Source organism: Wolffia australiana, chromosome 10, assembly GCF_029677425.1.
Source record: "Wolffia australiana isolate 7733 chromosome 10, ASM2967742v1".
Classification (NCBI taxonomy): domain Eukaryota; kingdom Viridiplantae; phylum Streptophyta; class Magnoliopsida; order Alismatales; family Araceae; genus Wolffia; species Wolffia australiana.
The window spans coordinates 16,183,172-16,209,751 of NC_135844.1; the positions used below are offsets into that span (position 1 = coordinate 16,183,172).

The 26,580-nt window shown below is 36.6% G+C and overlaps 2 protein-coding genes across 5 annotated transcripts; both read right to left on the reverse strand.

The window, feature by feature from the left end:
• Positions 1 to 3,164: 3,164 nt before the first annotated feature.
• On the reverse strand, positions 3,165 to 5,282 carry LOC144708807 (late embryogenesis abundant protein At5g17165-like). Of its 4 annotated transcripts, none has more exons than XM_078582246.1 (3): positions 5,083 to 5,282; positions 4,048 to 4,345; positions 3,165 to 3,327 (listed from the first exon to the last, which is right to left on the reverse strand). In XM_078582246.1, exons 1-2 carry the CDS (start codon positions 5,187 to 5,189, stop codon positions 4,090 to 4,092), a joined length of 363 nt encoding a protein of 120 aa, XP_078438372.1. In that variant the 5' UTR covers positions 5,190 to 5,282; the 3' UTR covers positions 3,165 to 3,327; positions 4,048 to 4,089. The 4 variants fall into 4 exon arrangements, with proteins under 4 accessions (XP_078438372.1, XP_078438373.1, XP_078438371.1 ...); XM_078582247.1 differs by having other exon boundaries at positions 3,165 to 3,366; XM_078582245.1 differs by lacking the exon at positions 3,165 to 3,327 and adding an exon at positions 3,471 to 3,687.
• Positions 5,283 to 23,069: 17,787 nt separating this feature from the next.
• On the reverse strand, positions 23,070 to 26,337 carry LOC144708667 (uncharacterized). The gene is made up of 4 exons (XM_078582080.1): positions 26,102 to 26,337; positions 24,584 to 24,816; positions 24,403 to 24,507; positions 23,070 to 23,853 (listed from the first exon to the last, which is right to left on the reverse strand). The coding sequence occupies exons 2-4, from the start codon at positions 24,753 to 24,755 to the stop codon at positions 23,192 to 23,194; spliced, it is 939 nt and encodes a 312-aa protein (XP_078438206.1). The 5' UTR covers positions 24,756 to 24,816; positions 26,102 to 26,337; the 3' UTR covers positions 23,070 to 23,191.
• Between the last annotated feature and the right edge of the window lie 243 nt (positions 26,338 to 26,580).

Sequence of the window (26,580 nt, forward strand, 5' to 3'; positions counted from 1 at the left end):
CTGGAAAAAGCAGATAATCGATTGATTCTCCTTTTTTTCCATTAGTCTAAACACTGAATGCAATTTATCTGGGTGATTCTCTAGCGTCTTGGAAATTGCAATGCTACCAAGCAATCCACTACACTCAGAGATTTTGCAGATGTTGAAGACAGAGCATTAACTTCTGTTGCACATGAATCGACTTTGGGATTTCATTATCCCACACATCTGTTTATTTTTGCGATAATCAAGCAGGTATTCAGAGATACTCACTAACCCCACTTTTCATGCACGCAATAAGGAAGTTTCAACAAATCGACATTTCGTCTCTGAAACGACCATCCAAAGAGAGATCAAAATTCTTCTTGAAACAACTATTTCCTGAGTTAATTTTCAAAACGATGCTGAAAACATTACATTCAATTAATCAATTTTTTCAAAATTAACGACAATCTGCAAACCCTTTGAAGAGCAGGTTGAGCTCCAGGCTAGAATCATAAAAAGAAAAAAATAGTGATTCGCACAACTCACAGAGAGAGTGAGGAAGAAGATTAACGTGAAGGAGAATTTCCGGAGTTCTCTTTCATGAATTGCCAGAGAAATAGGAGAGAAATAGGAGCGTTCGACCTGGCTCCTTCATGAATTGCCAGAGAAATAAGAGAGAAATAAGAGCCTTGAACAAGGGCTTTCGACTTCGACCTAATGGGGAATCCTTATTCCTCAGAGAACTTAGAAGTTCTAACGTAAAAAACATAGTAAAATAGACATACTATTTCCGTCACCGATGACGGCGTCACGGTGATGGTGATGTGACGGAACGATGAAATAGGGACGCACGACGGGTACGTGGCAGATTTTTTCCAAACTCCTCAGACGTGTGACGAGACGGTGACGTGACGAACTGTTCGTCACATCACCGTTCGTCACCGATCGTCATCCGTCCCATCACGCCCGGAGCGTCACATCCGGGATGTGCTGTTCCCTAGTCAAGACAATCCCTAGAAGCCTTTGTAGCCTTCGTAGTCAAGAAAATCCCTGGGGCTCAAAGTGAGGAATAACTTTCTAAAGTGGTAATCAATATTAACTTATTTTGTATTAATTATAGTTTACTTAATCGAAAGGCTATGAATTAATGGTCCTAGATTAATGATAAAGCACAATAAGTTGGATGCTCTAGGAGTTAGTGAACTTCTTTCTGAACCATAACTAAGATGATTTTGAATTTCATGATTAGGAACTTGGAGGTCATAATCAAAGTACAACCATTCATCTACAACACATCTTTAGTGTCTTAGGTCTAAGGACAACATACACCACGATGATGTCAATCAACCTGATTGATAGTTTGATATAATACCATTTAGGGATTTGTACAGAGATGTACTTCTTGGGGTATCCTTCCAATAGAAATATTTGGATCACATGCTTAAGAATTAGCGATCTCCATATTAAGATCTCATCACAATTCACTAAGTCAAATCGCGTATCCATGGACTTCATTATAAGCAATGCATGTGCACTAAAACAAATGTAACATGTTAATAAACGATCCATGATGTATGGAAAGTGTGATTGGAATTCTAGCCACATATATTTTCATCACATCTTTGATCTGGCAATTACAGTCAAATACTCATGGACATTAATCAACCTTTTTTTATGCTTAAGTTCTAACATTTTACACCAAATTACTATTGGCCTCTCCATCATTCACCCTCTCATTGACTTGGACACAGAGTTTTCAAACGATGACAAAAATCATCTTCATCGTCCATACACCATATGTGCCATTCATCATCATCCCCTAGTTTGGATGAGGGGGTGATTCCATCATTGCCGTCAGGGGCACAAACAAACAACAATGAAGATCACATTTTGTTGTTTGCAGATGCGAAGCGTCAAGATGCAATGGGGAGATAAAGTCATCATTGCCATCCCACCTACTGGAGAAGAGATGATGATGATGATGATGATCTTAATGATTGTATTAATTAATACCATCTAAGGGAGAAAGAATGAGAGGTCATGGTGCCAACTGGTCCTCACAAATAACACTCTTAATTTGACGGTAATTTCATGTATTTATTTTTCATTGAAATGGTCATAACACTTTATAAGTACTCAAATGATTTATAACATTTTTAGAATGAATTTAATGTTTTCTCAGTTTTACCGAATTATAACATATTTTGCTGACATAAACTTCATAAAGAAAATAATTTTATAAATCAGAAAATATATAATAATATTTCTAAGGGTTTATCATATTGACCCCTATCATATGGAAAATAAGTAAAGTTATCAGCTTTTGAGTGGACACGAGGCGGTCTTGTCCCTTGTCTAAGAATGGTTGGTGACTGACTAAAAAATCCGACATTAAGGCATTTTCTATCTGCCATTGACATCCACCTTTGCTCTCTCTCTCTCTCTCTCTCTCTCTCTCTCTCTCTAAAGGACTAACATTTTCCAGAATTTCTCTATGCCCTAAATATCCAAGGTGATCTATCCTTTTATTAATTGTCAGTTTTCTGTTAAAGTAGAGAGAAAATCAGCTTAAAAATGAATAAAAATATTGAAGCGAACGAAGTAAAGTACCTATGGAAGTCAGGGCTCGTCCCGATTGAGAAATCCTAAGCTCAGTCGAGGCTTCGCCTAGTTGACAACAGTCAAAAGATGGGCGCCAAATTCCTATACAATATGGGTCTATCAGTGCAAGTCAGCTGAACACTGTGATTGATGAGTGGGTAGGTGGTTAGATGCACCGCTCGCCCATTGGGAACCTTTTATGTTATTCTGATTTATTTCATAACTTTATTTATTTAATTGACTTCGTAACCTTTGCTCCGTCGCTTCGCTCCCACTCCAAAACCAACGGGGTAAAAATTTCCTAGCGATCAAGCTTGGTATTTTAGTACATGGAGAGTGAAGATGAAAATGGTTACGTCATTTAAAAGTCAGATGACATGTGACCTTCTTGTCCTAAATTCGTTCTGTAAAAATAAAGAGAACGTTTCATTGAACATAAAATAAAATTATGAGAATGATTTGATAGAAGTATAGGTCAACTTGAGATGGATTAAAGGGATAATTAAATTGATATAGAAATTGAGAAGAGAGAGTGGTAGTGATATAAAAGGAAGTTAGTTTATTATATTGAAGTGAAGGGAATTGAGTACAAGATGCACTGAGATAAAATTATATAGTGGATTAAGAATTATTTACATTGAAGTTATTTTATTTTTGATATTCTTTTAACATTATATCAGATAATACAACAGAGGATACATATCATGGTGAGCTGAAGTGAGAAGCCTCCAAAACGAATCTCTTTTTAGGAAAACCTTGCGGCTGCAGAGGAAGTACCAGTCAAGTCCATCCTTGGAAGCTCTGGTGTTCAAATTTAGGAAATACCTTTCTAAATTGATAATCAATACTGACTTATATTGTGATTAATCTCAATGTTTGGAATTAATGGGCCTAGACTAATGATAGAGCACAATAAGTCTGATGATTTGGGGGGAAAGTGAATATCCTAAAATGTATCAGGGATCTGACCAAATTTAATACACCCACTACCTCTATAGACATACATTCATTTAGAAGGCGTCAACTTATTCTAAGCACCGAAGAGCTGAAAAGGGAAACACGGATGAAGAAAGTCCACGAAGGATCCCGTATGAAGAATTATGCACGAGGACAATTTCTTCCCTACAATGATTTACGACAGTCACAAGGATAAACTTCAGATCAAAGCGACCGACAAAGCGATTCAAGAAAGAAAAGAGAAAATCAGAGAAATCTCTTCGACAATTACATGAACATGGATTTTTTTAAAAATAGTTCTAAAACAATCTCTAATATTTAAAATCATCTGAGAAATATTTCCCTTTGATTAGACCCTTAGCGAGATCCAAAAAAAGGAGTAAAATATACGAGTAACATGGAAAGGAGAAGCTCGTCCGGTTGACATCGACAACAGACGAGGGAGACCGGCGCGGTCGGGAGGAATAGACTTTCTTTTATTTAAAGATAGTTTGGTAGAAGAGAGTTTGGGGGAGGCGTGCTTACGTGTACGGTGGAGATTTCACGGCTTTGGATTGGGGGGGGTCTTCAAGGGAGCGGCTTGTCCACGTCCTCGAGCGGTCGGAACCAGGCCTTCTGGTCCAGGACCGAACCCCCCTGGGGCCCACCCGGGAGGGGAGGGTGCTCATGGGGTACGTGGCCGTCGGCCGGGCCGAAGACGCCGGTCGAGGGGTGTGGGGCCCACGAAGTCGCCGGGCCCGCCTCGCTGATCACATCGTCCGGGACGAGACCCGGCCGCGCCTGGTCGTCCGGGTTCTTGTCGTACGCCGACGCGTGGACTCCCCTGCCCAAGGCCCAGTCAGGTGGGTCCCTTCGAACCCAATAACAAAAACAAATGGCCCAAACCAGGCCCATTTACCGTGGGCCCGATAAGAGACACGTCAGCGTCGTGACCCGGGCCGGTTAAAACTCAAAAAAGTCTCCTCCTACTCTAGTAGCTGCGCGCGTGCCTCGGGAGTAACGACGACGGCGACAGTTAAACGTCCTACAAAGTGAAAAGAAATCCACACCGATGGATCGGGACAGGGGGGAAATCGAGGCGCGAGATGAACGGATGAGATCTGAGTACGTCCTTGCGAAGGGGGACAAGAAGAAGAGAAGATGCTCGACCTGAAGAATATTCCGGTTTCAGGTAAGAAGCCAGAAACTAGGAAAGGCGGCTCCTAAACTTGAAGTCTACAATCGAGAAATAGAAGAAGTTGTAGAAGAACGAATGAAGAGCCGTCAACGAACTCGCCCTAGAGTGAAATATCCCTCAATCGAAGGAGATAGCGAAACATAACGAATCTAATCGATCTGCGTCTCCACTCCACTACTTTACCTAATTCAACTCCATCCGATCAGCGTCCTGACAGCGATAGACGAGTATTATACGGCTGATATTGAGAGGCCTTTCAAGGGAATCACCGATCAGCTCACGATTATTTCTAGCATATATTCTAGGAGAGATAGAGATACTCCGGAGAGCTTCTTCCAAAAAGAGACGGACAAAAGGAAGAAGCAGATCTCAGTAATAATCACCTCGCAGATACCGTGGCGGCAGGCGAAGAGAGGATCGATCGATTCCGATCGGCGACTCGGCGGACGACAGAGGCAATCCCCCTCTTCAGTTGCTGGCTGGAGGCCATACACTACTTTGCAAAGAGATCTCCCTTCAAACTCCTCCGCCCAACCAGACAGAGAGCGAGAAATGAGTTAATCTTCTTTTAACCAATCGCTTGTTCCCGAAGTCGCTTTTTATAGAGCCCCCCCCCCCCCCCCTCCAAACAACAACGTGCTTTGAACGACAACAGATCCCGGCCGTCGAAATTCGCAACCGTCTTCCCCCCACCACCGTCCGATCTCCATCCAACGGCTCCAACTGTTTACTCTTAACCAGGCGATAATATCACTCGCAGCTTACGTCAACGTGTAGCGTAGACCGGGTCCCACTGTAACGAGCTTGTTTCTTATCGGTATGCGGATCCGTATAAGCCATTTCGGATATACTCCTGGACTGACAGCTCTCTAAAGGCATCGTGCTCACGTGTCTTCAACGGCCAGGATATTTATTGATTAAAAATATCTCATCATGGACTGGTTATTGGGCCCGCAAAATAGCCCATATCAACCCATTGTCTGTAAACTAAAACGGCGGTGTAATGGCACGTGGGCTCCGAGAGAGGAAGATCTGGTGGCTATACCCTTGAAGAAGGATATTTTACAATTATACACCTGACGATGTTTTTCTTGACCAGAAGATTTATCCCACATTGCTCATTTTATAATTTAAAATTATTATATATATGCTATGGGTTACATCTAATGTGCTGGAATGGAAAGTCTAGGTGTCTCACTATTTAATTAGTGAACTTAGGAAAATCCCCGGGCCGTAATGCAGTAATGCAGACGCACTTCCCACGTGCGTGTAGTCCCCACGGCATTAAAGGTCCTAGAGGCAGAGACACGTGTGGAGCCGATGATACGACTATGTCGTGATTGGGACAATTTCTGGCCAGACAACAGTTATCCTTTCAGACCCTGTGAATGCAGGATCTACCAGAACGGGGTTTACATTCTAGCGCACCACTTTTTCCTAAATATTTTACAAAATTTAGGCCTAGTATAAAGTTCACTTTTCACATTTAAAGTTCCTGGTCTCATATTTCTCTTTTCTTTAAAATTACTCATATTATTATCATAGTCTTTCTGGAGCTTCCTTAACAGTCTGGTCTAAATTCTGAACTGTTCTCCTCACACCTTGGAATGATTTTGATTTCTGTTTAAGTTTCCTGCTGTTACATAATCTTTTGATCCCAAAAAATCATTCTTTTGAAAATCTACAGGTTTGCTCAGAATCGATGACATGTGATTTCCCCCCTGGAGATTTTTATGGACTCTCCAAGTATATACTTGAAAGACATTTTCCTTGAGAAGGGCAAAATTATTTAAAAATCCTGTTCTCTGGTTTTTTTTTTTGACGGATATATGATTGTTTATCCTTTTAATCTCCATTTTTTAGACCATATTATATTAAATGTAATTGCTTCCATTTTTCATTTACAACAAGGGCTGCATGTGTAAACATAAGGTTGCCAGTAAAAAATATATAATGTCTTCAGCTTATTTTTATTCTAAGGATAATTTATCGTTAATAGAAGATCAAAAATCTTTCTAATCCTTTTTAAGTAGACAACCTGATGGTATGATTCATTTGTATGATCTTAGCCAATAATACCTTTTTCACTTTCCAACTTCAGTTTTCTCTGTCTGCCTTAAAACAACTAGTTCATGAAATCTAATACATGGGTTGCTTTTATTACATCCTAGATATTTTTATCTTTTTGAGAAAATTTGCACTATGTTTTTTGAAGTAAAATAATTATCCATGAAGCTGTGGTGATGTATCCTACTTAGCATGCATGAAGGTAAAACTTGCGTAAAATTTTAGCATGGGAGAAATTATTTAATTTGAGAACCATAAACTGTAATTTAGATTTCTCAACGCATTTATTTTTCTACTCACGGATGAAAAAAAAACACAGATTGTGTTCAAATATATTTTTGGTTAAGGAAACAACATATACATATATTTGGTTCAAATATTCAATTCCTAGAAAATTATTTTTAACATTTTTTGAGTTATTCATATTCACTCCTTTCTAATTGTTCAGAAAAATTAATATATTTTCCTAGGAATTATATTTGATCACGAATGAATGAATGAAAGATCATAATGTAATTTATATTATTTTCTTAGTTTCCATTATTTTTCAATGCCATAAAATTTAAATCTAACATCGTAAAGAATAAATATATGTTTTTAGAAGTTTAGGAAAAAATATTTTTTTTATATTTCCCCAATTTTTTCAGATCTTCAATTCAGAAATGCCCTAGATTACCTCTCTAGCCATCGGGGGCAGCGGCAAGGGCACAGTCTTGGGCGTCCAGGTTAGGGGTGTGTACCATTGGGTTGGCTGGTCCATTTCAGATGGTTCAGCCCATTTCAGTTGGTTCAGGTGGTTATGAAATTAATCAAAAATAGAAAACTCTATAAGATAGCTCCCTTTGGAACCAAATGCATGTGAATGACCCACTTGATTAATGTGCAACGGGCTGAACATACTTATGTTGCTAGAGTTGTGCAACGTACACAAGCATGGGTGATGTCGTATGATGAAGAGACACTTGTTTTGCAGGGGTAACAGCAAAATGTTTGTTATTTCTTAGAGAGAAAGAGGGGTCAACAACCATTTATAAAGACAAACAACTGGAATCAAAGGGAGAGTTGTGCATCGTACACAAGCATGGGTGATGTCGTATGATGAAGAGACACTTGTTTTGCAGGGGTAACATCAAAATGTTTGTTATTTCTTAGAGAGAAAGAGGGGTCAACAACCATTTATAAAGACAAACAACTGGAATCAAGGGGAGAGTTGATACATGTCTAATAAACCTTAATGATCATCTCATGAACCCATAACACATCCTCTAAAGTTTAGATCCATATCTTCTGTCAGGATCTCACTTGTTTTAATGGAAAAAAAGGTGAAGATATTGAAAGAAAGCTTCTTCAGAAAATTCATACTAAGCCAATTGAACAACCTGGATCCTATGAACCTTTTCTGATTGGAAAGTGCCGGCTAGAGAATTTCCAGAATGAGAGAAAGATAGGTAAGGAGAGTATTTTATACACTTAAGATAATTACTAAATTACATAGGGGATTTCAATCAATGTCCTTGCCATTTTTGTCTCCTTTTCTCATTGGTTGAAGGTTCTCCTTATAAATTTCTTCAGCCCTCTTTGGGGAAGTTATTGAGAAATAGGTGATTAAAATATGTTTTTTTCAGACTTCTTATTTATCCTTTGAATGTCAAAAACTCCAAGCAACCCTGTTAAGCCAATCTGCCCAAAAATGAGCTCCAATAAATAACCCAATTTATTTATATTTTCCAAGATTATTTATATGATTGAGAGTAACAATTATTAATAAAAATACTTCTAGAAAATAAAGATATCCTAGTTAGAAATGTCCAAAATTTGTAGAAATTCAAATTTATAAGTGATGTAGGAATATTCAATTAATCCAAGAAATAAAACGGCAAATTCAAGTTTAATGATTCTAAATAAAATCAAAGGTACTTAAATAACAAGTCATTTATCGTTTTATCAAGAGACAGATCAATGGGTACTAGTTATTAAGCCCTTGGACAAGGTAGTGGAATATCGGGAGAAGAGATCTCTGATTATTTTTCAACACATCAGTACTAAATGGGATGAATGGTTCGAGTTTCACGATTGACCATGATCTAAGTCATCAAAGGCACATCAAGCAGATGCCAGGTTATACGTACAGTGTAGCTGATGGCAGTAAGATTCCATGAAATAGTATACATGCTCCTTTTTTTAGAGAAGGAGGTCTAGTTCAGCAGCCCATGGGCTTGCAACTCAAATACTCAATTGGGTTAAATATCTTATGGATTAATTAATTTATATATTCATATGGTTAATTATAAGGTTTTCACTAAAGGTTCATGGGCCATTATACTTATTAAATAGGATGACACAATAGCCAAGTGGGTCATACCCAATTCATTTATTTCAAATACATTGAATGGTTTTGCTAATTCGTCAATACTCTCGAGTCTGCGCCCACTTTTATATGGAATCATAAATGGTTTATTCGATGGTGGAAGATAAATAATTAAAATTTAGGAAATTGGATGATGCTAATTTTACTTCTTCATATTGAGTTATATATCCGCACATTCAATACACTCGTGAATTAACCGTATTTTTTCATTTGAATATTCCTTTGGTTGGCTAATCCTAGACATTTCATATTCCAAAAAATATAAAATAAGTGAAAATATGGAATAAATAAGTCTGAAATTTAGTTCCTCAATCAGGGAGTTCCATAATATTAGGAAAACTAAAACCATTATAAATTGAGGTAATGTTTGCACCAAACTTAAGAATAAAGAACCAGTACTGTGTTATATAAATCATTTTTTCTAAAAACAATATAAAAGTAAAATAAGACTCTACACTATCATTAAACTAGTTTTACAAAAATTAAGTCATAGTGAGCTGCTATATCCATAGCCGAAGTATCAGGATAAATTTGAGCCTGAAAGAACTGGTCATATTCATATACTTCTAAAAGTTTGTCCAAATAAAGATTCCTAAAAATACAGATATAATTCAAAAAATAAAGTTATGCATCACATAAATATTATAAAGTACAATTATACAATTATTTCTTAGGAAGATTGATTTCGAAAGTTGTCTTTATAATAAATTGAAACTCGTTCTGATATCTATTTCATGGGAATGATGACAGGTGAATCAATAAATTTATTTTAAAATTGGACCAATTAATAATAAACGTTTAATATTGTCATATATTGAACTGATCCATTGTAAAATATAGAAGTGACCTATTTAAGATTTGACATTGGCTCTTTTGCTCATCCAAATTTAAAAATTACTTACAGATTTAGTTACTTTCATTTCTTAATATTAATATAAATTATAAACAATAGTATCAATTTCCCCTACCACTATTAAACATCACATATATTTATTATACACCATGAATTCTACTTAATTTCTAATCAACTTATTAACAACACTATATTATTAATATTCACAGAATCGTTGATGAAGGCAAATTGCGCGTTAATTTTTAATGTCGTTGCAATTTTTCATTTCCCTAAAATAAAATAAATTTGATAAAACATGTAAACTCACTCAGACTTATAGTTAAAGCAAGGGACTGGACTTTAGAGGTGTATTTAACGGTTGAGTCATTAACCGTCAAACTGCTCTTGGAACTCCGGACAGCACCAGAATAGGTAGAAGAAGACGTAGTTTTGTGCCAGCATGGAGGAGAAGGCTGAGGGAGACAGCACACAAAGTTTGACCAGCGCCAGGACCCTTGCTCATCGAATCAGGGAAAATCATGCTTATTCTTGGCTTAATCATCCTCCCAAGCCAAAAAGCTCCAAGAGCAGTCAAACTTAATCATCCTCGCCAAAAGGGATCTCTGCTGCCGCAATTGAATTTGGTCAAAATATGCTTAAAATTGGGGCTCTAGAGCCCCTTTTAAGGCCTGGGACAAACCTCTCATGGCCGTTGGTGGAGGGGGAAGCTATTGAGGGTCCTCCCAAGCCGTCAAATGCATTGGCGTCCTCCGCGAAAAACTGCCATTCGGTAATGATATCGACGGCCAGGGGTGGAGATGGATGAAACTGCCCCTGGCCGTCGGATCTCTATATAATCTGTCCAATGGCTACGATTAAATCGCAGCCGTGGACCCTTCTTACAGTGTACCCCTGTCCTCGCCCAGTTAGCGCCTCGTCAGCTGCCTTGTCAGCACTGTCCTTGGTCATGATTCATTCTTTGTGGGGTCCAGTCATCCTCGTCATTCGTGGCAACCAATCAGAGCCCTGGAAATAGAAAGAAAAAGATTATATAACCGAAGCAGATCTCAGCATCCAATCTTCTTTAAGAAGATTGGACAGATGAGATCATATCCCGCTATATAAAATAGCCTGAAATGACACGGGCTTTGGGCCGGTCAGACTCGAAGCCCGATCAGACTTCCTTCTGTTATTCCTAAAGATTGCATCCCATTGGGCCATGATTGCTTGGTTACTTCTCGGCCCGGCCCAAAGTGAAGATAAATGGAACATCAGACTTTTATAATGTTTGGTGTTAAAAACACAAAACATGTGGGGCTTTTTGTTGGGCCTTTGGTGGGCTCCTTGGTGGCCACTAGGCTTGTGCTGGCTACCGATCCCTTGCTGGCTGTGGGTGGGCTCGAGTGCCATGAGCTCGCCCGTATGTGGCCAGCTTGGGCGCTGCTGCGCTCTGGCTCCGCCCTAGCTGGCCACATAAAGCCAAATTTATTTATTTATTTATTATTATTATTCTAATATAGATATATTCTTTCTTCTTCTATATTTCTCTCTTTTATGTCTTTCTTCAACTTCGACTTCTTTCCTGAAAGTATAGATTGGCATACTACAGGGAGCATTAATCTCATTATAATTAAAAATGTTTTAAATATATTTTACTATGAAATTCTTGGACTTGTAAAATATGTAAAAATTACATAAAAAATGAATTGTTTTATCCCATTATCTATTTAGTGCATGAGATTAATATTTTTAGTCTCATGCAATAAATAGATAATACACATAAAATTTCTGCTTTAACTTTTTTAATGTTACAAAGTAAACATTTCATCATGACAATGGGTTCAGGCAAGCCTAGGCGGATTCAGCTCACCTGATCCATTACTGCACGGAATTTGCTGGCACCCAAAAGTGACTTTAAAATGTCTAAGATTGCATGCCATATTTTGGGTTTATCAAACTTGCATATTTTTTTATTGAATCAGGTAAACATATTATGTAAATATAATTAACATAAAAATTACACATGAGATAGCAACTGAAACAAAGTTAGCACTTTGTTCAATAATTTAAGAAAATTACTTTTTTTACATAAACTATTGATTTTGAGGGGATTTTTAATCCTATGTGGAAACAATATCACTAAGCTAAGACATTTATAGTTTGTATCCTCTTAATGAGTCATAAAAATCATTTTAAAACTTCAGCATTTTCAGGAAATTCATGAAGGTTAGAAATTCTAGTTTGTGCGAAATAATAAAGTGAAACATAATTGTACATATAATTTCTAGAAAGATCAGAATTATAATTTACATGATATTCTGAAAATTTTCTAAGATATTCTGATGATGCTCAATTGACTCTTGATATGTATAATAAAGATCACAAATAGGGTAAACTCGAAGATCATGATATTTATTACTTTGTTCATTAAGATATGAACTTATTGAAATGGAAAGAAAAAAACAAAGAATAAAATTAGTCCTTCTTGGAAGCATATCTGTACTATCATATATGTGATTATGAATAACAATGAAATAAAATGTACTAACTCAATGATACATGCTACCCAATAATTGCGCCACTTGATGAACTGGTAAAACAACATCGTTTAATGCTCTGATTTATATATAAATCATTCATAAAACATCAGTCATGATGAACTGCTACCATCACTCAAATCAATATATCAGAACCTTGATGGATCATGTTATCACCTGGTTAAGTTAAGTTTGCCTAAAATGTACAAAATTGTAAATTATAACATCATTTACATTAATATGGGGGATATGGATACACATTTTAAATATCATCAGATAAAAATAGAAAGAATAACCATTCATAAAACGTTTTTTCCCAGAATGTTTCTGGATATTCATATATCAAGATTGAAAAATAGAAGATCTGATCTGTTAGTAATGTCTCCTATGCATCTGTGTTGGTTTTAGGGACTGAAGATGACTACTTGAATATCAGCATGTGACACGTTTTTGTGGCCTCAATTTCTTGTGATATTCACTGTGTCAGTTTTTGTATGTATTTTTGTACATGATAGAACTTTTAGTAGCAATCTAGCACATACATATAATGCTAATAAAATAAAAATAAAATAAATCATGTTCAATGGAATAATTTTTCTTTCTCCAATTTGGTGCTATATTAATGCCCTTGCTTCTATTTTTCGTGCCACAACTATGTTGTGCATTTATATTTTATCACAAAAATTGAGCACCCCTTTTCTAAGAGTACAGTAGTGTTAATTAAACCGAAATAAAATTTTAGGGTTGTATGATTTTTACTGATGTAATTACTACAGTAATAAATATTTCATAGTTCTCACAAATTCTTAACCCCCGAAAATTCAGACATGATTGATATCTTGTACAAAAAATGTAAGGGTAAAACTTTAAAATAGGGTTCCGTGATGAGGCTTTTGTCCTCGTTTTTATTATTATTTAATCAAAATTAGAGAATACAATGTCAAACAATATTCCCTTGGACTTTATTTTGGACCTATGTCATACATAAAAAACACATTTTTATTACATTAATAGATTTAATTAAAAAATATATAATTAATTTTTTGTATTTCATACACAAACTAATTATTAAGTCTGTCAGAATATTCAGCTTCATTTTTACTTTTATAAATTTTTTGTTGTCTTATTTATTTGTCCAATCAAATTTCTAATTTGATTTTATTAGAATTATGAAATATTCAAATAACACTCACATTTTTATTAACAATGTACATAATTGAGTGCTGCACTAAAATTTAGGGTTTCGATTCATTTTTAGTGTTTTTTAGATTAACCAATAAATATATAAACCTGAACTCAAATAAATTTAGTGAGTGATGAGTATGAATCATCTCCATAAAGAATGTTAATTCAGAATTTCATATTCTTTATTTAGTGATTAATGAGATGAGATAAGATACATACAAAATATGGGACCGATAGACGAGAAACTTTAAGGTGAGAGGGTGATAATTATTAATGAAATTAAGATGATTATAGTATATAATAGATAGTGATAGTTGGAATATTCGAAGGGAGTGTCAATAATGAGATAAGAGAGTAAATGGATGTGATGAAAAGCACAAGTTGTGCGAGGGGGATGATGTGTGAGATGACAAATATTCTGCGGCATGATCAAAGGGTATAAAGATATAATGTAACAGTGGAATTGGACGATGAGATGGTCGTAACCTAACGATAATGCTGAGAAAAAAATAGTGTAAGGTGAGGATTCCAACTGTGGATCCTTGTGTTCCACCAAGATCATGGCTGTTTAAGAGTGCAGGTGACCTCCCCCTCTTCTCTGTTGTGTTTTCTCACAAACCCAAGACACTATGAACAAGCTCGAAGGATCTCACAAACTCACTGGATTTCAATCAGACCAAAATTTAATAAGCAAGTTTAAGGATGAATTTCGTATAGATTCTCGCCTCTATTTAGAGATTACAAGGCATGGATGTAAAGAGAGGATAATATGAAGTGACCCTCAAAATTTCAGCTCAGTCTGCCTTCTGGATCGTCAAATATCCAGCTTTGAAGTTAGAAAAATCTTGGTCGTTCATTGATTCTCTCTCTTCACCATCGACGATGTTGCTTCCTCACTTTGAGTTGACAGTTAGAATCTTAATTATTCCGTTGAAGGATCTCTCATCTTCCATGATTCCATGAACGTCAACTCTGAGGGTGGCATATGCCCCAGTGTAGAGGAAGAAGTAGAATATACCATTTTATTACTTAATCATTACGATGTTGCTGCACATCGACATATGCGACATCACCACTTTCCCTTTTTGTTTCTTTTTTCCTCTTAGATAGTACACTGATGCATGTTATTTTCCATAGAAAAGCCAATAAGTGCCAAATGATTGAGTGATGCGGTGACACATTTCCCCATGCCACATAAGCATAATTCTAACTTTTAATCATTTGCAGTAGTACACGTGCATGCCACAAATTTTGAGTATTCCATTATAAATGATTGGATTTTTAATCATTTCTGCTCTCAATCTTCACATGACATGTATCGTGATTAAAATCTGATCTTTTTTTGTTCTTGTCATCCTTGAACATAGAAATAAAAAAAATGTCTCTCAATGATTGGGCCTTATTGCATTACAATTTTGATGTCATAATGTCACATCTTTGCAATGATTAATGCACATAGTCATTGCCGAAGTTCTTGATTGGTCGACATTCAATCGAACCAAATCACAACACATGGCAGGGCAAAAAGATATAAATAATAAGTATATAGTATGATTTTTGTATATTTAATTGTATTTTTAAAGAATATCTCAATAAATAAATGTAAAAAAATTCATAAATATATTCAGAATCATAAATTAATATTTTTCAGAATATGATATCAGAAAATTCATAAAAAATACCATTAAATCTATAAATATCAGAATTTTGCTCCTAGAATAGATTTAATCATTTTAAAGCCTTATAACACATATATAATTATTATAATGCATAAAATAGGTAAATTGCATAGAAATGCGCCAAAAATTCATGAGTTGTCATTAAGAATATTTTAGTCGTAATATTTCAGACTAACTATAAGTTACACTGTTAAGATGAGCAAAAATATAAAATCCTAGGATTTTTTTATTTGAGAAATTGCCATTATGATAATTTCATTTTCAAAAAGCTATTTAATGTTGGAAATATTTATATGAATTTAAAATGTGAAAAGAGGCAGTCCTCCAAGCCCAGATTTTTTGCTTAACGTCCACAATAATCTGTCCCTTTGAGTTTAATACCCCTGCTTTATTGAAGGTCTAACCAATCATGAGCCAAATAAATTCATAGGATAAACAAAATATATTTGGTAGATCAGTCAGATTTCTAACCAACATTAAATGTAGAAGTGTTTCCTCTCTGTCTAGTTTGTTGAATTGAGTAGAGGGCATAATGATATAGGACTGAAATATATTGAAGCCATGTTGCACAATTTACCCCAGCTCCTGTCCTTCTCCAGAAACATAATTTTTTCAGACTTTATATGAATTTTATTCCAATATGTCACCAAATATGTTCCAAATCTCCACATAATATTCCTACTGTGGAATTCCCCCACCATAGTCACCAAACATGTTTTACAAAACTGCATGCTCAAAGAAGTCGTCTGCTTTCACCCCATCCCTATTTTGTCCCTGATAGCATATTTAGGTACAATGCATTTACATGCTACATATGATCAATTTATAAACATGAGTGATGAAATCATGCATGTTATCATTTATTTAGAAATATCTGATAATTCATACATGAATATAGCGAGACTTATTTTCATTCCATCTTTATAAATGTTTTTATATTTCATGAATGTTTTCATGGTTTTTTTTTTTTATGAAAGAGATTTATAAAAGTCTATATATAATCATTTATAGTTACCCTCAATGTTCAGGCTCACTGTAACTGTAGAGCAAGCCCATGGGTTAGGTTATCAAGGAACTGACTGTGGGATTAGGCTAGTAAGTCATGAGAGAAAATTTTAATTGCAGCAGGGGATGGTGGACCCTACATATATAATCAAAGATGTGAGGTATTTGGTAGGCACCGATAGGAACATGCAAGCCATGGATTTCTGAGAAAATGAAACTGATGTGTCGTCTGATTCTGATTGGAGTTCAAGATTTTTTCTTATATCAATGAAATATGTGTTTTAGTTCATTGTCCTCAATAATAGACTCCCAAAGATTCAGACCTTATGAAAAATGTACATCTAAGATCTAGGAATATTGATTATATGAAAATAATATGTGAATTGATTCTAAATCAATAAATATGACTTTTGGAATAAATTGTATAGGGTTCCGTAATTTGCAGTAAATTGTATAGAGCAACGAACGAACTAAAATGAGATTAGTTTTTGGTTAATCATTGATTCATGAACATTTTTTAATATTTATCTATATAGCAAACTGATTAGATAGAAGATTAAACCATATTTCAGAATTTTTATTTCCAAACTTTTTGAACTTTTAGATGATTGACCTCAACTCACCATTATGAAAAGATAAGATTCCTACTGTGGATTTCAGATAAAAATATAATAATTTATTTAATATTAACTGTACTCTTCCCTCGTCTTTCCATTTTCCTCTTACATGCCCATTCTACTCTTGAGGCATGATCCTCTCAACCATCCATCATCTACAGGTACAATTTGATATGGTCTTTTCATGGAGAGTGATAAACTAATAACCAAAAAATTAAGTACATAATACTCTTTAAAATTTTATCTTCCTTTTATTTTTACTTTTTGATGCTTGAACAGGGACTGGTGTAGTTCAAGAGGCAATAGGGGAGTCTGGAAGCACTGGGAACATGTTGCCATGGGATCTTTGGGTGGGAAGATCTTGTTGGGCCCTAATGAACTAAGGTTCTTGGAAAGATCTGTGGGCCATACAATAACTGGAACAATCAATAATAGCATGTATTACTCTCAATAAATATAACATGATAATGTAACCTCACTTATACAAGAACCAACTGATAAACTAAATTTTATGGCTTCAAATCATTGTTGGTACTTTTAAGTTTATCCAATAAATATGATAAAAACCTTAGAGAAAATTTGGTAATGAGTAATGAGTAGGGATTGTCTTCAAAGGGATTGATGATTAAGAATTTTAAACACTTTAAGTAATGGTTAAAAAGGTAACCAAATTCCTTATAAAATTACAAGTTAAAGAGACAAAAATGTGAGGCAAGAAGGTGCTATTTAATTTTTAATGATATGTAAGATGATTAATATGAATGATAGTAGATCGGACATGGTGACATACACATGATAATGACAATCGAGATGTAATATGAAGTGATGATGATGAGATAAAAAGATAGATGGATATATAGGTACTATGTGATGATATAATGATTTACGTTAATGGGATGGTGATAATATAACGAAGATACAATGATGTGGCAGATGTAAGATGTGATAGAAATGTGAAAGTTGGTGATGTGATGGGAAGATATGATGATAACATGTGATAAAAATAAACAATGTAAGGCGAGGACACTTGTGGTAGATCCTTATGCTCTATAGGAAGAAAACAATTTGTGAGTGCAGATACAATTCCCTACTTCTACATTTATCCACAAATACCCAGGACTCCAAAAACAAGATTAATGGATCTCACAAACTCACTCTCTTTTAGTCAGCCAACATATGTAGGAAAAAAAAACAAAGATTATTTTTACAAAGACCCACACCAAAATTTTTATAGATCTAATAGAATGAATGGAAACAAGGAAGAAAGACAAAGCTTCCCACAAAATTTAAGCTTCATTGGCTACATCATCAAATACTAAGCATTGAAATTTGATCATGGCCATCAATTTGATTAGGCATTCTCTCTCCTCATTAGTGCTGTTGTTGAGAGTTTTCAAATCTCTCAATATTCTATCATCTTTTTGTTTTTAAAGTTGTAGCTCCTAGAGATAAAAATATGATAGTTAATATGTGAGATGGCTATACATCACCATGACCACATCACAGGCTTTCACTTTTGTTGAATGACACACTGTACGTGTCATTCTTGTTTTATATAAAATTATGCAACGATTGCATGATGTGGTGATGTGTCACCTCGCACCACATCAATATATTTTTTCCTTTCAAAGCCAAAAGAGTGGTACCATATGGCTGCACCACTTTTTTGGCTTTTCAACTTTTAATATTGCATAAAAATATTTATTTTGATTGAGGCATATTTTTTTCTATCTGTCCAAGTCATCCTACGGATGAAAAAAATTAAAATAGGTGTCACATAGCATTAGGCCTTATTGCATCGTGATTGTCATTCCATGATGGTAAAATTTTCATAATTATTTTCTGTCCAGATCATCACCAAAAATCATTCTTGGTCGCCATTCAGTTGAATCGAAGGGTGACATGTGGTGGAGCTGGAATTTAAAACGCGTAGCCTTAAAATTTTTGTTTTTACATAAAATATATTAAATATTATATTGCTGAAAGTAATGTCCAAAAATCAGAGAAAATATTCCAAGTCAAAAAAATAAATTCTTTGAGAATATGATGTCAGAAAAATATTAAAAATGCTAATAAATCTAAGAAGCCATAATATCCATTTAAAAATAGATTTAATCATTCTAAGCTTGACAAGATGCACACATAATTATGTGAAGGCATAAAACATGTAAATTTCTTGGTATAAACCTAATAATTTGTGTATATAACCTACCACAATACACAACTCAAAACATATATAATATGAACACATGCCAGTCTACAACCAGGATTAATTCCGCAAAAAAAATGTACCCAATGATACCTAAACATTGATTAAACAAAAACTTAGTCATAACATCATAATGGGATCTAACCATTGATTAAACACATACCAGAACCACAGAAAGAACTCAGCAAATACCAGAAACATAACTAAACAAAATGTGGGGAATTATGATAAAGGAAGCACCATTTCATTATGCACATGCATCCCAATTCTCCCTCACTCTCGTGCTCTTCTTGTCTCCCTTTTCTGTTCTTGGACATTGATTACTTCCTTTGGCTTCCTTCTCGTCTTGTGATCCTCCTAACACTACATCAATATCTCCTAATATCACTCGATGAAGGAATAATTGTGAGACACAAAAATGAATTTGTTTGTTGTAGTGATGAAAACTTAAAGCTTGATCTCAATGAATACTGAACTTTTGACAGAAGATCAACCAGCAGAAGGGGGAGATCATCAACAAATAGTTTGAAGAGAGGAGAGTGAGAGTGTTGTGTTTTCTCATTGCAACAATAACAATATGAATCTCACAACTGAGTTAAAAAGGTGAAAATGGACCTTTGAACCAAATCATAAATTGGTCAGTTATCAAATCATATAGCATGAAATTGAAAATTTTCTACCCTTTGGTTCATTGAATAAGTTTTCATAAGCCATATCCAAGACATATGCACACGGTACTCAACATGCATAATTGCCTTGTCTTACATTCAGTAATCATAACCGTTGGTTCTAGATTATCTCATCACTTTTTCAGTCACATCAGAAGGAGAGTGTGTCTATGGATAGAGGGAGGGGTTGAAAAAAAAAAAAAATCTCATGAATATATATATTTTTTAGTTTTATATCCTTTTATACGCAATGATATTTTTCATTAAAACCCTTACACTTTAGTTATATAATACAACTTAAGTGTGTGCCCTTTTAGGTCTGTATACAATCTACTTAATAACTCCATGGCCTAATACATTTTTACTGTCTAAACAAAAAAATTAAATATATACAATATAGAATATTAGTTAATGGTAGACTGATTTAATCTGATCAATATACCAAGTTCCTAGCATGTGCGGTTCCAAACTATGTATATCACATGATCTAGGTGGCGCAAAGGAGTTTATCAACTCTTTCAAGGAACTTTACTGTCATCAGTTACTATTTGAAACTAGTTATTCATCCTTATAACCCTACTTAAATGACTTATGCTAGTTACACTTCAAACCCAAACTGATCATCCCAATGAATATATATTTGTTCAGGAAATCACAAAAACATATTTTTTCATAGTGCCATTATTTTGGCCAAAGACTTCATCATACTGTCTCCCTTAAGCTATCTCTTCTTATTCCAAGGGTTGAAGATCCCACGACTTGACTTGTTGATGCATTCATGCTAAATTTATAAGGAATCCCAAGATTTACCCATTGGTTTTAGTAAATATGCTAGTTTTCATCAATATAATATAGTAAGTGTCTCAAGTCTAAGAGCCATTTACACAATGATGACACTAATCAACATGATAGACTTTTGGATATAATACCATCCTAGGATTCATATGGATCAATTCATGGAACTATTTTACAAAAATAGTACCCACTCCATGTATGCATAAAAATAGCTACAAGATCAGTCATCTTCTTCATATGAACAAAATAGATAGTTCTATTATGTACTGATATTTTGATATCACTCAAATATCATATGGATATTAACATTTGGGATACATGGTTAAAGATATGTAATAAGAATATTATGATTTCATCATCACTTAATAATTACTACATTTATGTTTTGACATTATTAAAGGCATCACATTACCATTATACTTACTATTATCTGTATAAGCAGAAATTGAGAGAGATGTGGAATGTGTGACTGGCTTGCAGGATATGAATCATTCCATCAGAGAGGTGTATCCCAGTGAATAAATCAGATAATGGGGGATAATTATGCATTCAGATGGAGGAGATCACAATCAAGGGTGAGGCTCAAGAGGGAAACATAATTCAAAATTCTTCTAACCATCCCAAGCTCTCAAAGTAGAATCCCTTCTATAGATCTGTATTTGTTAAAATATTTATTTTTTCTCTTTAGTTTCCATTATCCCAGATCGCTAGCTATTTTTAATTGTGTCTTGATTTTAGTTCCACATCAATGGAAATAGCATTGGAATTTTCCAACTGCCTAAAGATTAAGCGTCAAATTACACACTTGAAGGCCACTTGAAAATTCACATTTGAACATTGCGTCTAACCACCTTTTTGCGACATGGACCTGAAAAGCAAATAATGTTAATGGTAATTAACAAGAACTTAATTTGTTTTCCCCCTTTTTAAACTGACGTTTTCACCTAGTGAACGAGCCCACTTAATACATCAGATTCATTTATTGCAAAGTACATCAACAATCTGTATCCATTCGTTATGTGCCTTGTGTGCCAGATGACCTTTGTTATACTTTAAATCAGGCCATTTTTTTAGTTGGTGGTGCATTTTCAAGTCAAAATTTAGTTTTGACCGGCTCAATCAATAGCACTGAATCATTAGCCATGTCCAATGATTGGCCAGAGTGGGAGCGAGTTGAGTTATGACAAATGGAAGAACATAATAAATGGTAATAAAAAACAACTAAAATCGTAAAATATTTAAGTAAATCAACAAAATCTCTCTGTAGTTAAACATTAATTTCTTTATGAATTTGATGTCAGAAAGCTCTATAAGTACCAAATATTGAAATTTTCAGAACACTCATTCTAAAAATATATTGAATTATTTTAAGCCCTGATAGCATGCAAAGATGATGATTATAATTATTATACTGATAACAAAAACATAAGTATGTGATATAATAATAGTCAGTAGCATATAATTTGTGATTATTAGACATAGGGTGTTAATAGAGATGATAGGGAGATAGAAATATAAGTAAAGATAGAGACAGAATGACGAAGTGACGGGTAGGGATCCACAAACGTCATCCACCATGTCACACGTCACTGTGACAGACATGTGACGGATGACGTGACGGTGATGGTGACGGAATGCATGGGGCGTGATGGTGACGGTGACGCGTGACGGGCTGTACGTGACAGTGACGTTACGGTGATGGGATACCCCGGACGCGTGACGTGACGACAGGTCCGTCACGGATGACGGCCGTGATGGATTAACATAGAAAAATAAATATCATAAATAATAACATAGTAAAATAAATAATATTATGCTTCGACTATGTTTATTAACATAATAAAAATAAATATTATTATTTCCGTCACTGTTGATGGGTACGGCGTCACGGTGACGGTGACGGAACGAGGAACCCGTGACGCGTGACAGGAATGTGACGAAATTTTTTAACTTCCTCTGATGCGTGGCGAGACGGTGACGTGACGAATATTTCGTCACGTTACCGTTCGTCATGGGTCGTCATCTGTCCTGTCACATCGCGGGGGTCACGTCCCGGACGTGCTGTTCCCTAGTGATGGGGGAGATTACTGATGAACCTCTCCTTCATGATTCCGAACATTAAGGACCGAAGAGTGGTCAGAGAGAACGTGACTCCTTTTGGCATTGCAAGGCTTCTCTCCTATGCTGCAGTGAGCTCCCACCTTGCCACAACTCAAAAAAACTACTCACATAACTCTCTCTTCATTTTCTCACTTCCTCACTCTCTCCAGCAATATCTCTCTCTTTATGAAATAACACAATAAGAGGCTTCAAAGTGATGGCCCTGATGATACAGGTGTACCAGAAGAAGCTCATCAAAGTTGCTCTCATAACCTGCAACAACAAGACATAGGCATTGGACAAGCAGAGAGACCAACCCGTCGGCCCATCATTTGATTACTCTCCAGTCAACTGAAAACCCTTCAATGAAACTGTACAGACATTGAACAAGAAGAAAACCGCGGAAAAAGAAAAGAATAAAGTTTCTGACTCAGAGGATGTTCGGCACATGCGAGGAGAGTCTGAGCTGGAGCTCCTTGACCTTGGAAGAGAGCTCAACCTTCTGCTCTTTATAATTCTGCAGCAAAAACTCCTTCCCTTGTATCACCTCCTTCAGCTCGTCCACCTCCCTCTTCAGCATCTCGATTCGCTGCAGCTCCCGCCCATGGGTCAGATCCGGAACCACGTATCCGTTTGCGTGTCCATTCACAGAGGGGTTCTCGGCGGGGGCGGGCTTCCTTAACTGGTGGAGTTCCCTTTCAGAGTTGAGAAGGTCCCTGGTAGCGCAGTCAAGCTGAGCTTGGAGGTGGGCCGACTGGGCTGACTGGGCTGCCAGGGCCTTGTGCAGGTCTGTGATCTGGGTCTGCATGTCCAAGATCATCTCGTCGCGTCGTTTCAGCTGCTGCCGCAACCTGTGGACTACCTCCCGCTTGGTGAACATGTCCATTGATCCGGCCTCGGACACGCAAGGCGAGTCTGACATGTTTGAGTGGTGGAACTGCCGTCGAGGGGGCTCGAGCTGTTCTGGCGAGCCACCGTCCTTCGCCGACTCATCTGCCATAACCACCACCAGGGACAGCTCAGGGTCTCCATCTTTTAGAGTTGGGCTGGTCGGCATCTGCTTCAAGTCGATTCTGCCCTCAGACATACTACCTGTGGGTAAAGTCTAACTCGTATTAACACACGATGTACACTAGTCCTTGCTAATAGCTATAGCCTTTTAACACAGTGGTAAGCGCTTGGATTGGGGGCATTTGGGTCTATTAAGAAGATTTGGATTCGGAGTTTGTGAAGATAAAGGCGAGAGAACAACAGTGAGTCATCATTGTCTTAAGTGTTCGTCTGAGGCCGTGGATGATCAGGATGATGAGGACTCGTCATCACTGTCATTTGTCTGCAGCTATGGATGATGGTGACAACTATCATCGTCATTCCAAGCCTTGGACGAATGACAAGGACAAAAATAATTGATGAAAAATATAATTCATAGAATATTTTCTCCTGACTGTGACTAATTAACTCAACTCTCTCTGGATATCCAGTATGATGGCAACGAGCCAACATTCTCCTCTCCATTTGTCAGTAGACATATGAAGATGCTGATCTGACTGGAAAGTGATGACGAGTTCATCATCGTCTTCCAACACTAGGACTACTAAATATTCTATAATAAAAAATAATGATACAAATCGAGCCTTGAACCTGGGTTAAAGAGATAGCTGCTGTCCTCGGAGTGAGCGTAGTAGTAGGAGTTTGAAGGAATGTGAAAGGTCTCTGACTGCCTCTTGGCCACCGATTTGACATTTTCTAGAAATGCAAAATTGTAGACTCAAAGACGACATTGAAAACTAGTTAAAAATAAAATAAAAAGCTATGGCCTGACCTGTTTTATTTGATCTCTTGGCATCAAATATCTGCTTCAGCTTCCATCCAAGGCGTATGGACAAGGTGCTCAACAGCGCACCGCCCATAATGAAGATCCAGTTTGCTCCATCGGCTTGGGTCACTTTTAATGTGTGCGATCTTGGTATCGTGTAATTAGACTTTTGTTTCATCTTTACATGTGCTGGGTTAAAACATCAAGGAGCCGAAGAAAGTCCCCACAAGACCAGATACCTTCGGATTTGAACAAGAGTAAAGAATAAATTGCATGGAACAAGAGTAAAGCCAAAATAAACACAAACATCTTTGAATAGGTAGATGACTCATCCCACGGTTTATTCGACCAACCACTGACATCTTTTGTTTCTTTTCATGAACTTAGTACTTTTCTGGCTGTAAATCATCATGGTTCATACCTACCTATTACAAAGATACGTAGAGATGCAAATGGGGTATAATTGGGTTTGGCATCAAAGATGACGATGCTGAGTGCACGATGACAAATGATTTGTCATCGTCCTCCGGTTTCCAAGAGCCATCATCATTGTCCTCACCATCATCCATCTGTTAATGACAAAACTAACTTATCATCATTCAGTTTTCTCAAGAACCATCATCAATGGCATCATCATCATCGTCGCCTTCATTCATAGGTTGCTGAATAATTTTAACCGTCATTGTTATTGGATTTTCAAGGGCCCACCCTCATCATTGGCATTTCGAAAAAGGAAATTTTAATCGTGTCATTATCATCGTTCTCCATCGATGGAATCTGAAATGAAAATGCCGAACTCATCACCGTCGTCTCCAAATCTAGTCATCGTGAGTTGTTCAAGCCCAAACATGGACGACGATATCCAGATTTGGGGATGAATTCGTCATTTTCCTATAATCACGAGGTAGATGCATCTACTCTAAGATTGGAAGTTTTCCTCTAAATAAACAGGATACAAAACAGCTGGTAACGGATGTAGATTCCAAAAATCAATACAATCAGTTAAATCAAAAGAAGCAGCGTCTCAGCTGAACGCATCAATGGAAACGTCTCGTTAAGAGTCAAGAGACGACATCTTCATGAGAAGTCCAACTAAATCTCTTCACAATTTTCTACTCAATCTTATATAGAAAAAAGTCCAATCATCCCAAATAAATTGAAGCACAACGCAAAGCACATGAGAACGGAAACCAGGAAGATGCGTAAAAGCAAGAAATGGAATATCATGAGGTCAGAATACATCAGACGATCTCAGCTCAAAGAAGGAAAATCAAAACCACGAGTTCAAATAAAAGAACCGACGTCTCAGCCAATCGAAGTTCTAACAAATAGCCAATCGAAAACATCGGAATTTCGAGTCAAATCCTAGACAGAAAAAAATCCAATCATCCGGAATGACAACCAAAAACAGGAAGAAGCTCACAAATCCGAGGAAGAAGGAAATAACCGTCAAATCTTCGGATTAAACAACAAACTGACAAAGGTTTCCCGTGATTGGAATCGCAAAGAAGGAAAAATTGTTACCGCGCTTCCATCAGTCAATCGCCGGCAGAGGAATCTCGTCCATTCCAGCTCCCCCGCCACTCACAGACCTACTGAAGATCGACGGAGAGCTTCAGGCAACGCGCCGCCGGAGAGACGGCGGCGATGGCGGCGGCGGCGGCGGCGCTTCTTTGGCGGCGACCGCAGAGCGCTAAAACCTGCTCGCTCTGGCGCCACTCCCTCTCGGCTCGCCTTCTGTCTTTCTCTCTCATCTTTCGCTGTCGTTGGGCTTCATTTTTCAATTTTCCCTCTTTTTTTCTTTATTCCCAAGTAGAACAATCAATAAAATCCATGCACAGCGCTCCACACCGGAGCCCTACGTCCGGGTACAGCTATGCTCACGAACACCACTAGTTAGATCTCGCGCATACACCCCGTGGAATTTAATACGTACTAAGTACGGGAACTGCCCCAGCGAAGCCAGCGTGGACTTATCCGTACAGTGGGCCCGCCGATAGGGT

Excerpts from the sequence above, each read along its gene's own strand:
- LOC144708807 (XM_078582246.1), bottom strand. The coding sequence starts at position 5,189 with ATGGCCTCCAGCCAGCAACTGAAGAGGGGGATTGCCTCTGTCGTCCGC. Across the intron at positions 4,346-5,082 it reads GCCGCCACGGTATCTGCGAG|GGGAGTCCACGCGTCGGCGT; the intron begins GTGATTATTACT and ends GGCCTTGGGCAG.
- LOC144708667 (XM_078582080.1), bottom strand. The coding sequence starts at position 24,755 with ATGAAACAAAAGTCTAATTACACGATACCAAGATCGCACACATTAAAA. Across the intron at positions 24,508-24,583 it reads CAAGAGATCAAATAAAACAG|AAAATGTCAAATCGGTGGCC; the intron begins GTCAGGCCATAG and ends TTGCATTTCTAG. Across the intron at positions 23,854-24,402 it reads CAGCTATCTCTTTAACCCAG|GTAGTATGTCTGAGGGCAGA; the intron begins GTTCAAGGCTCG and ends CTTTACCCACAG.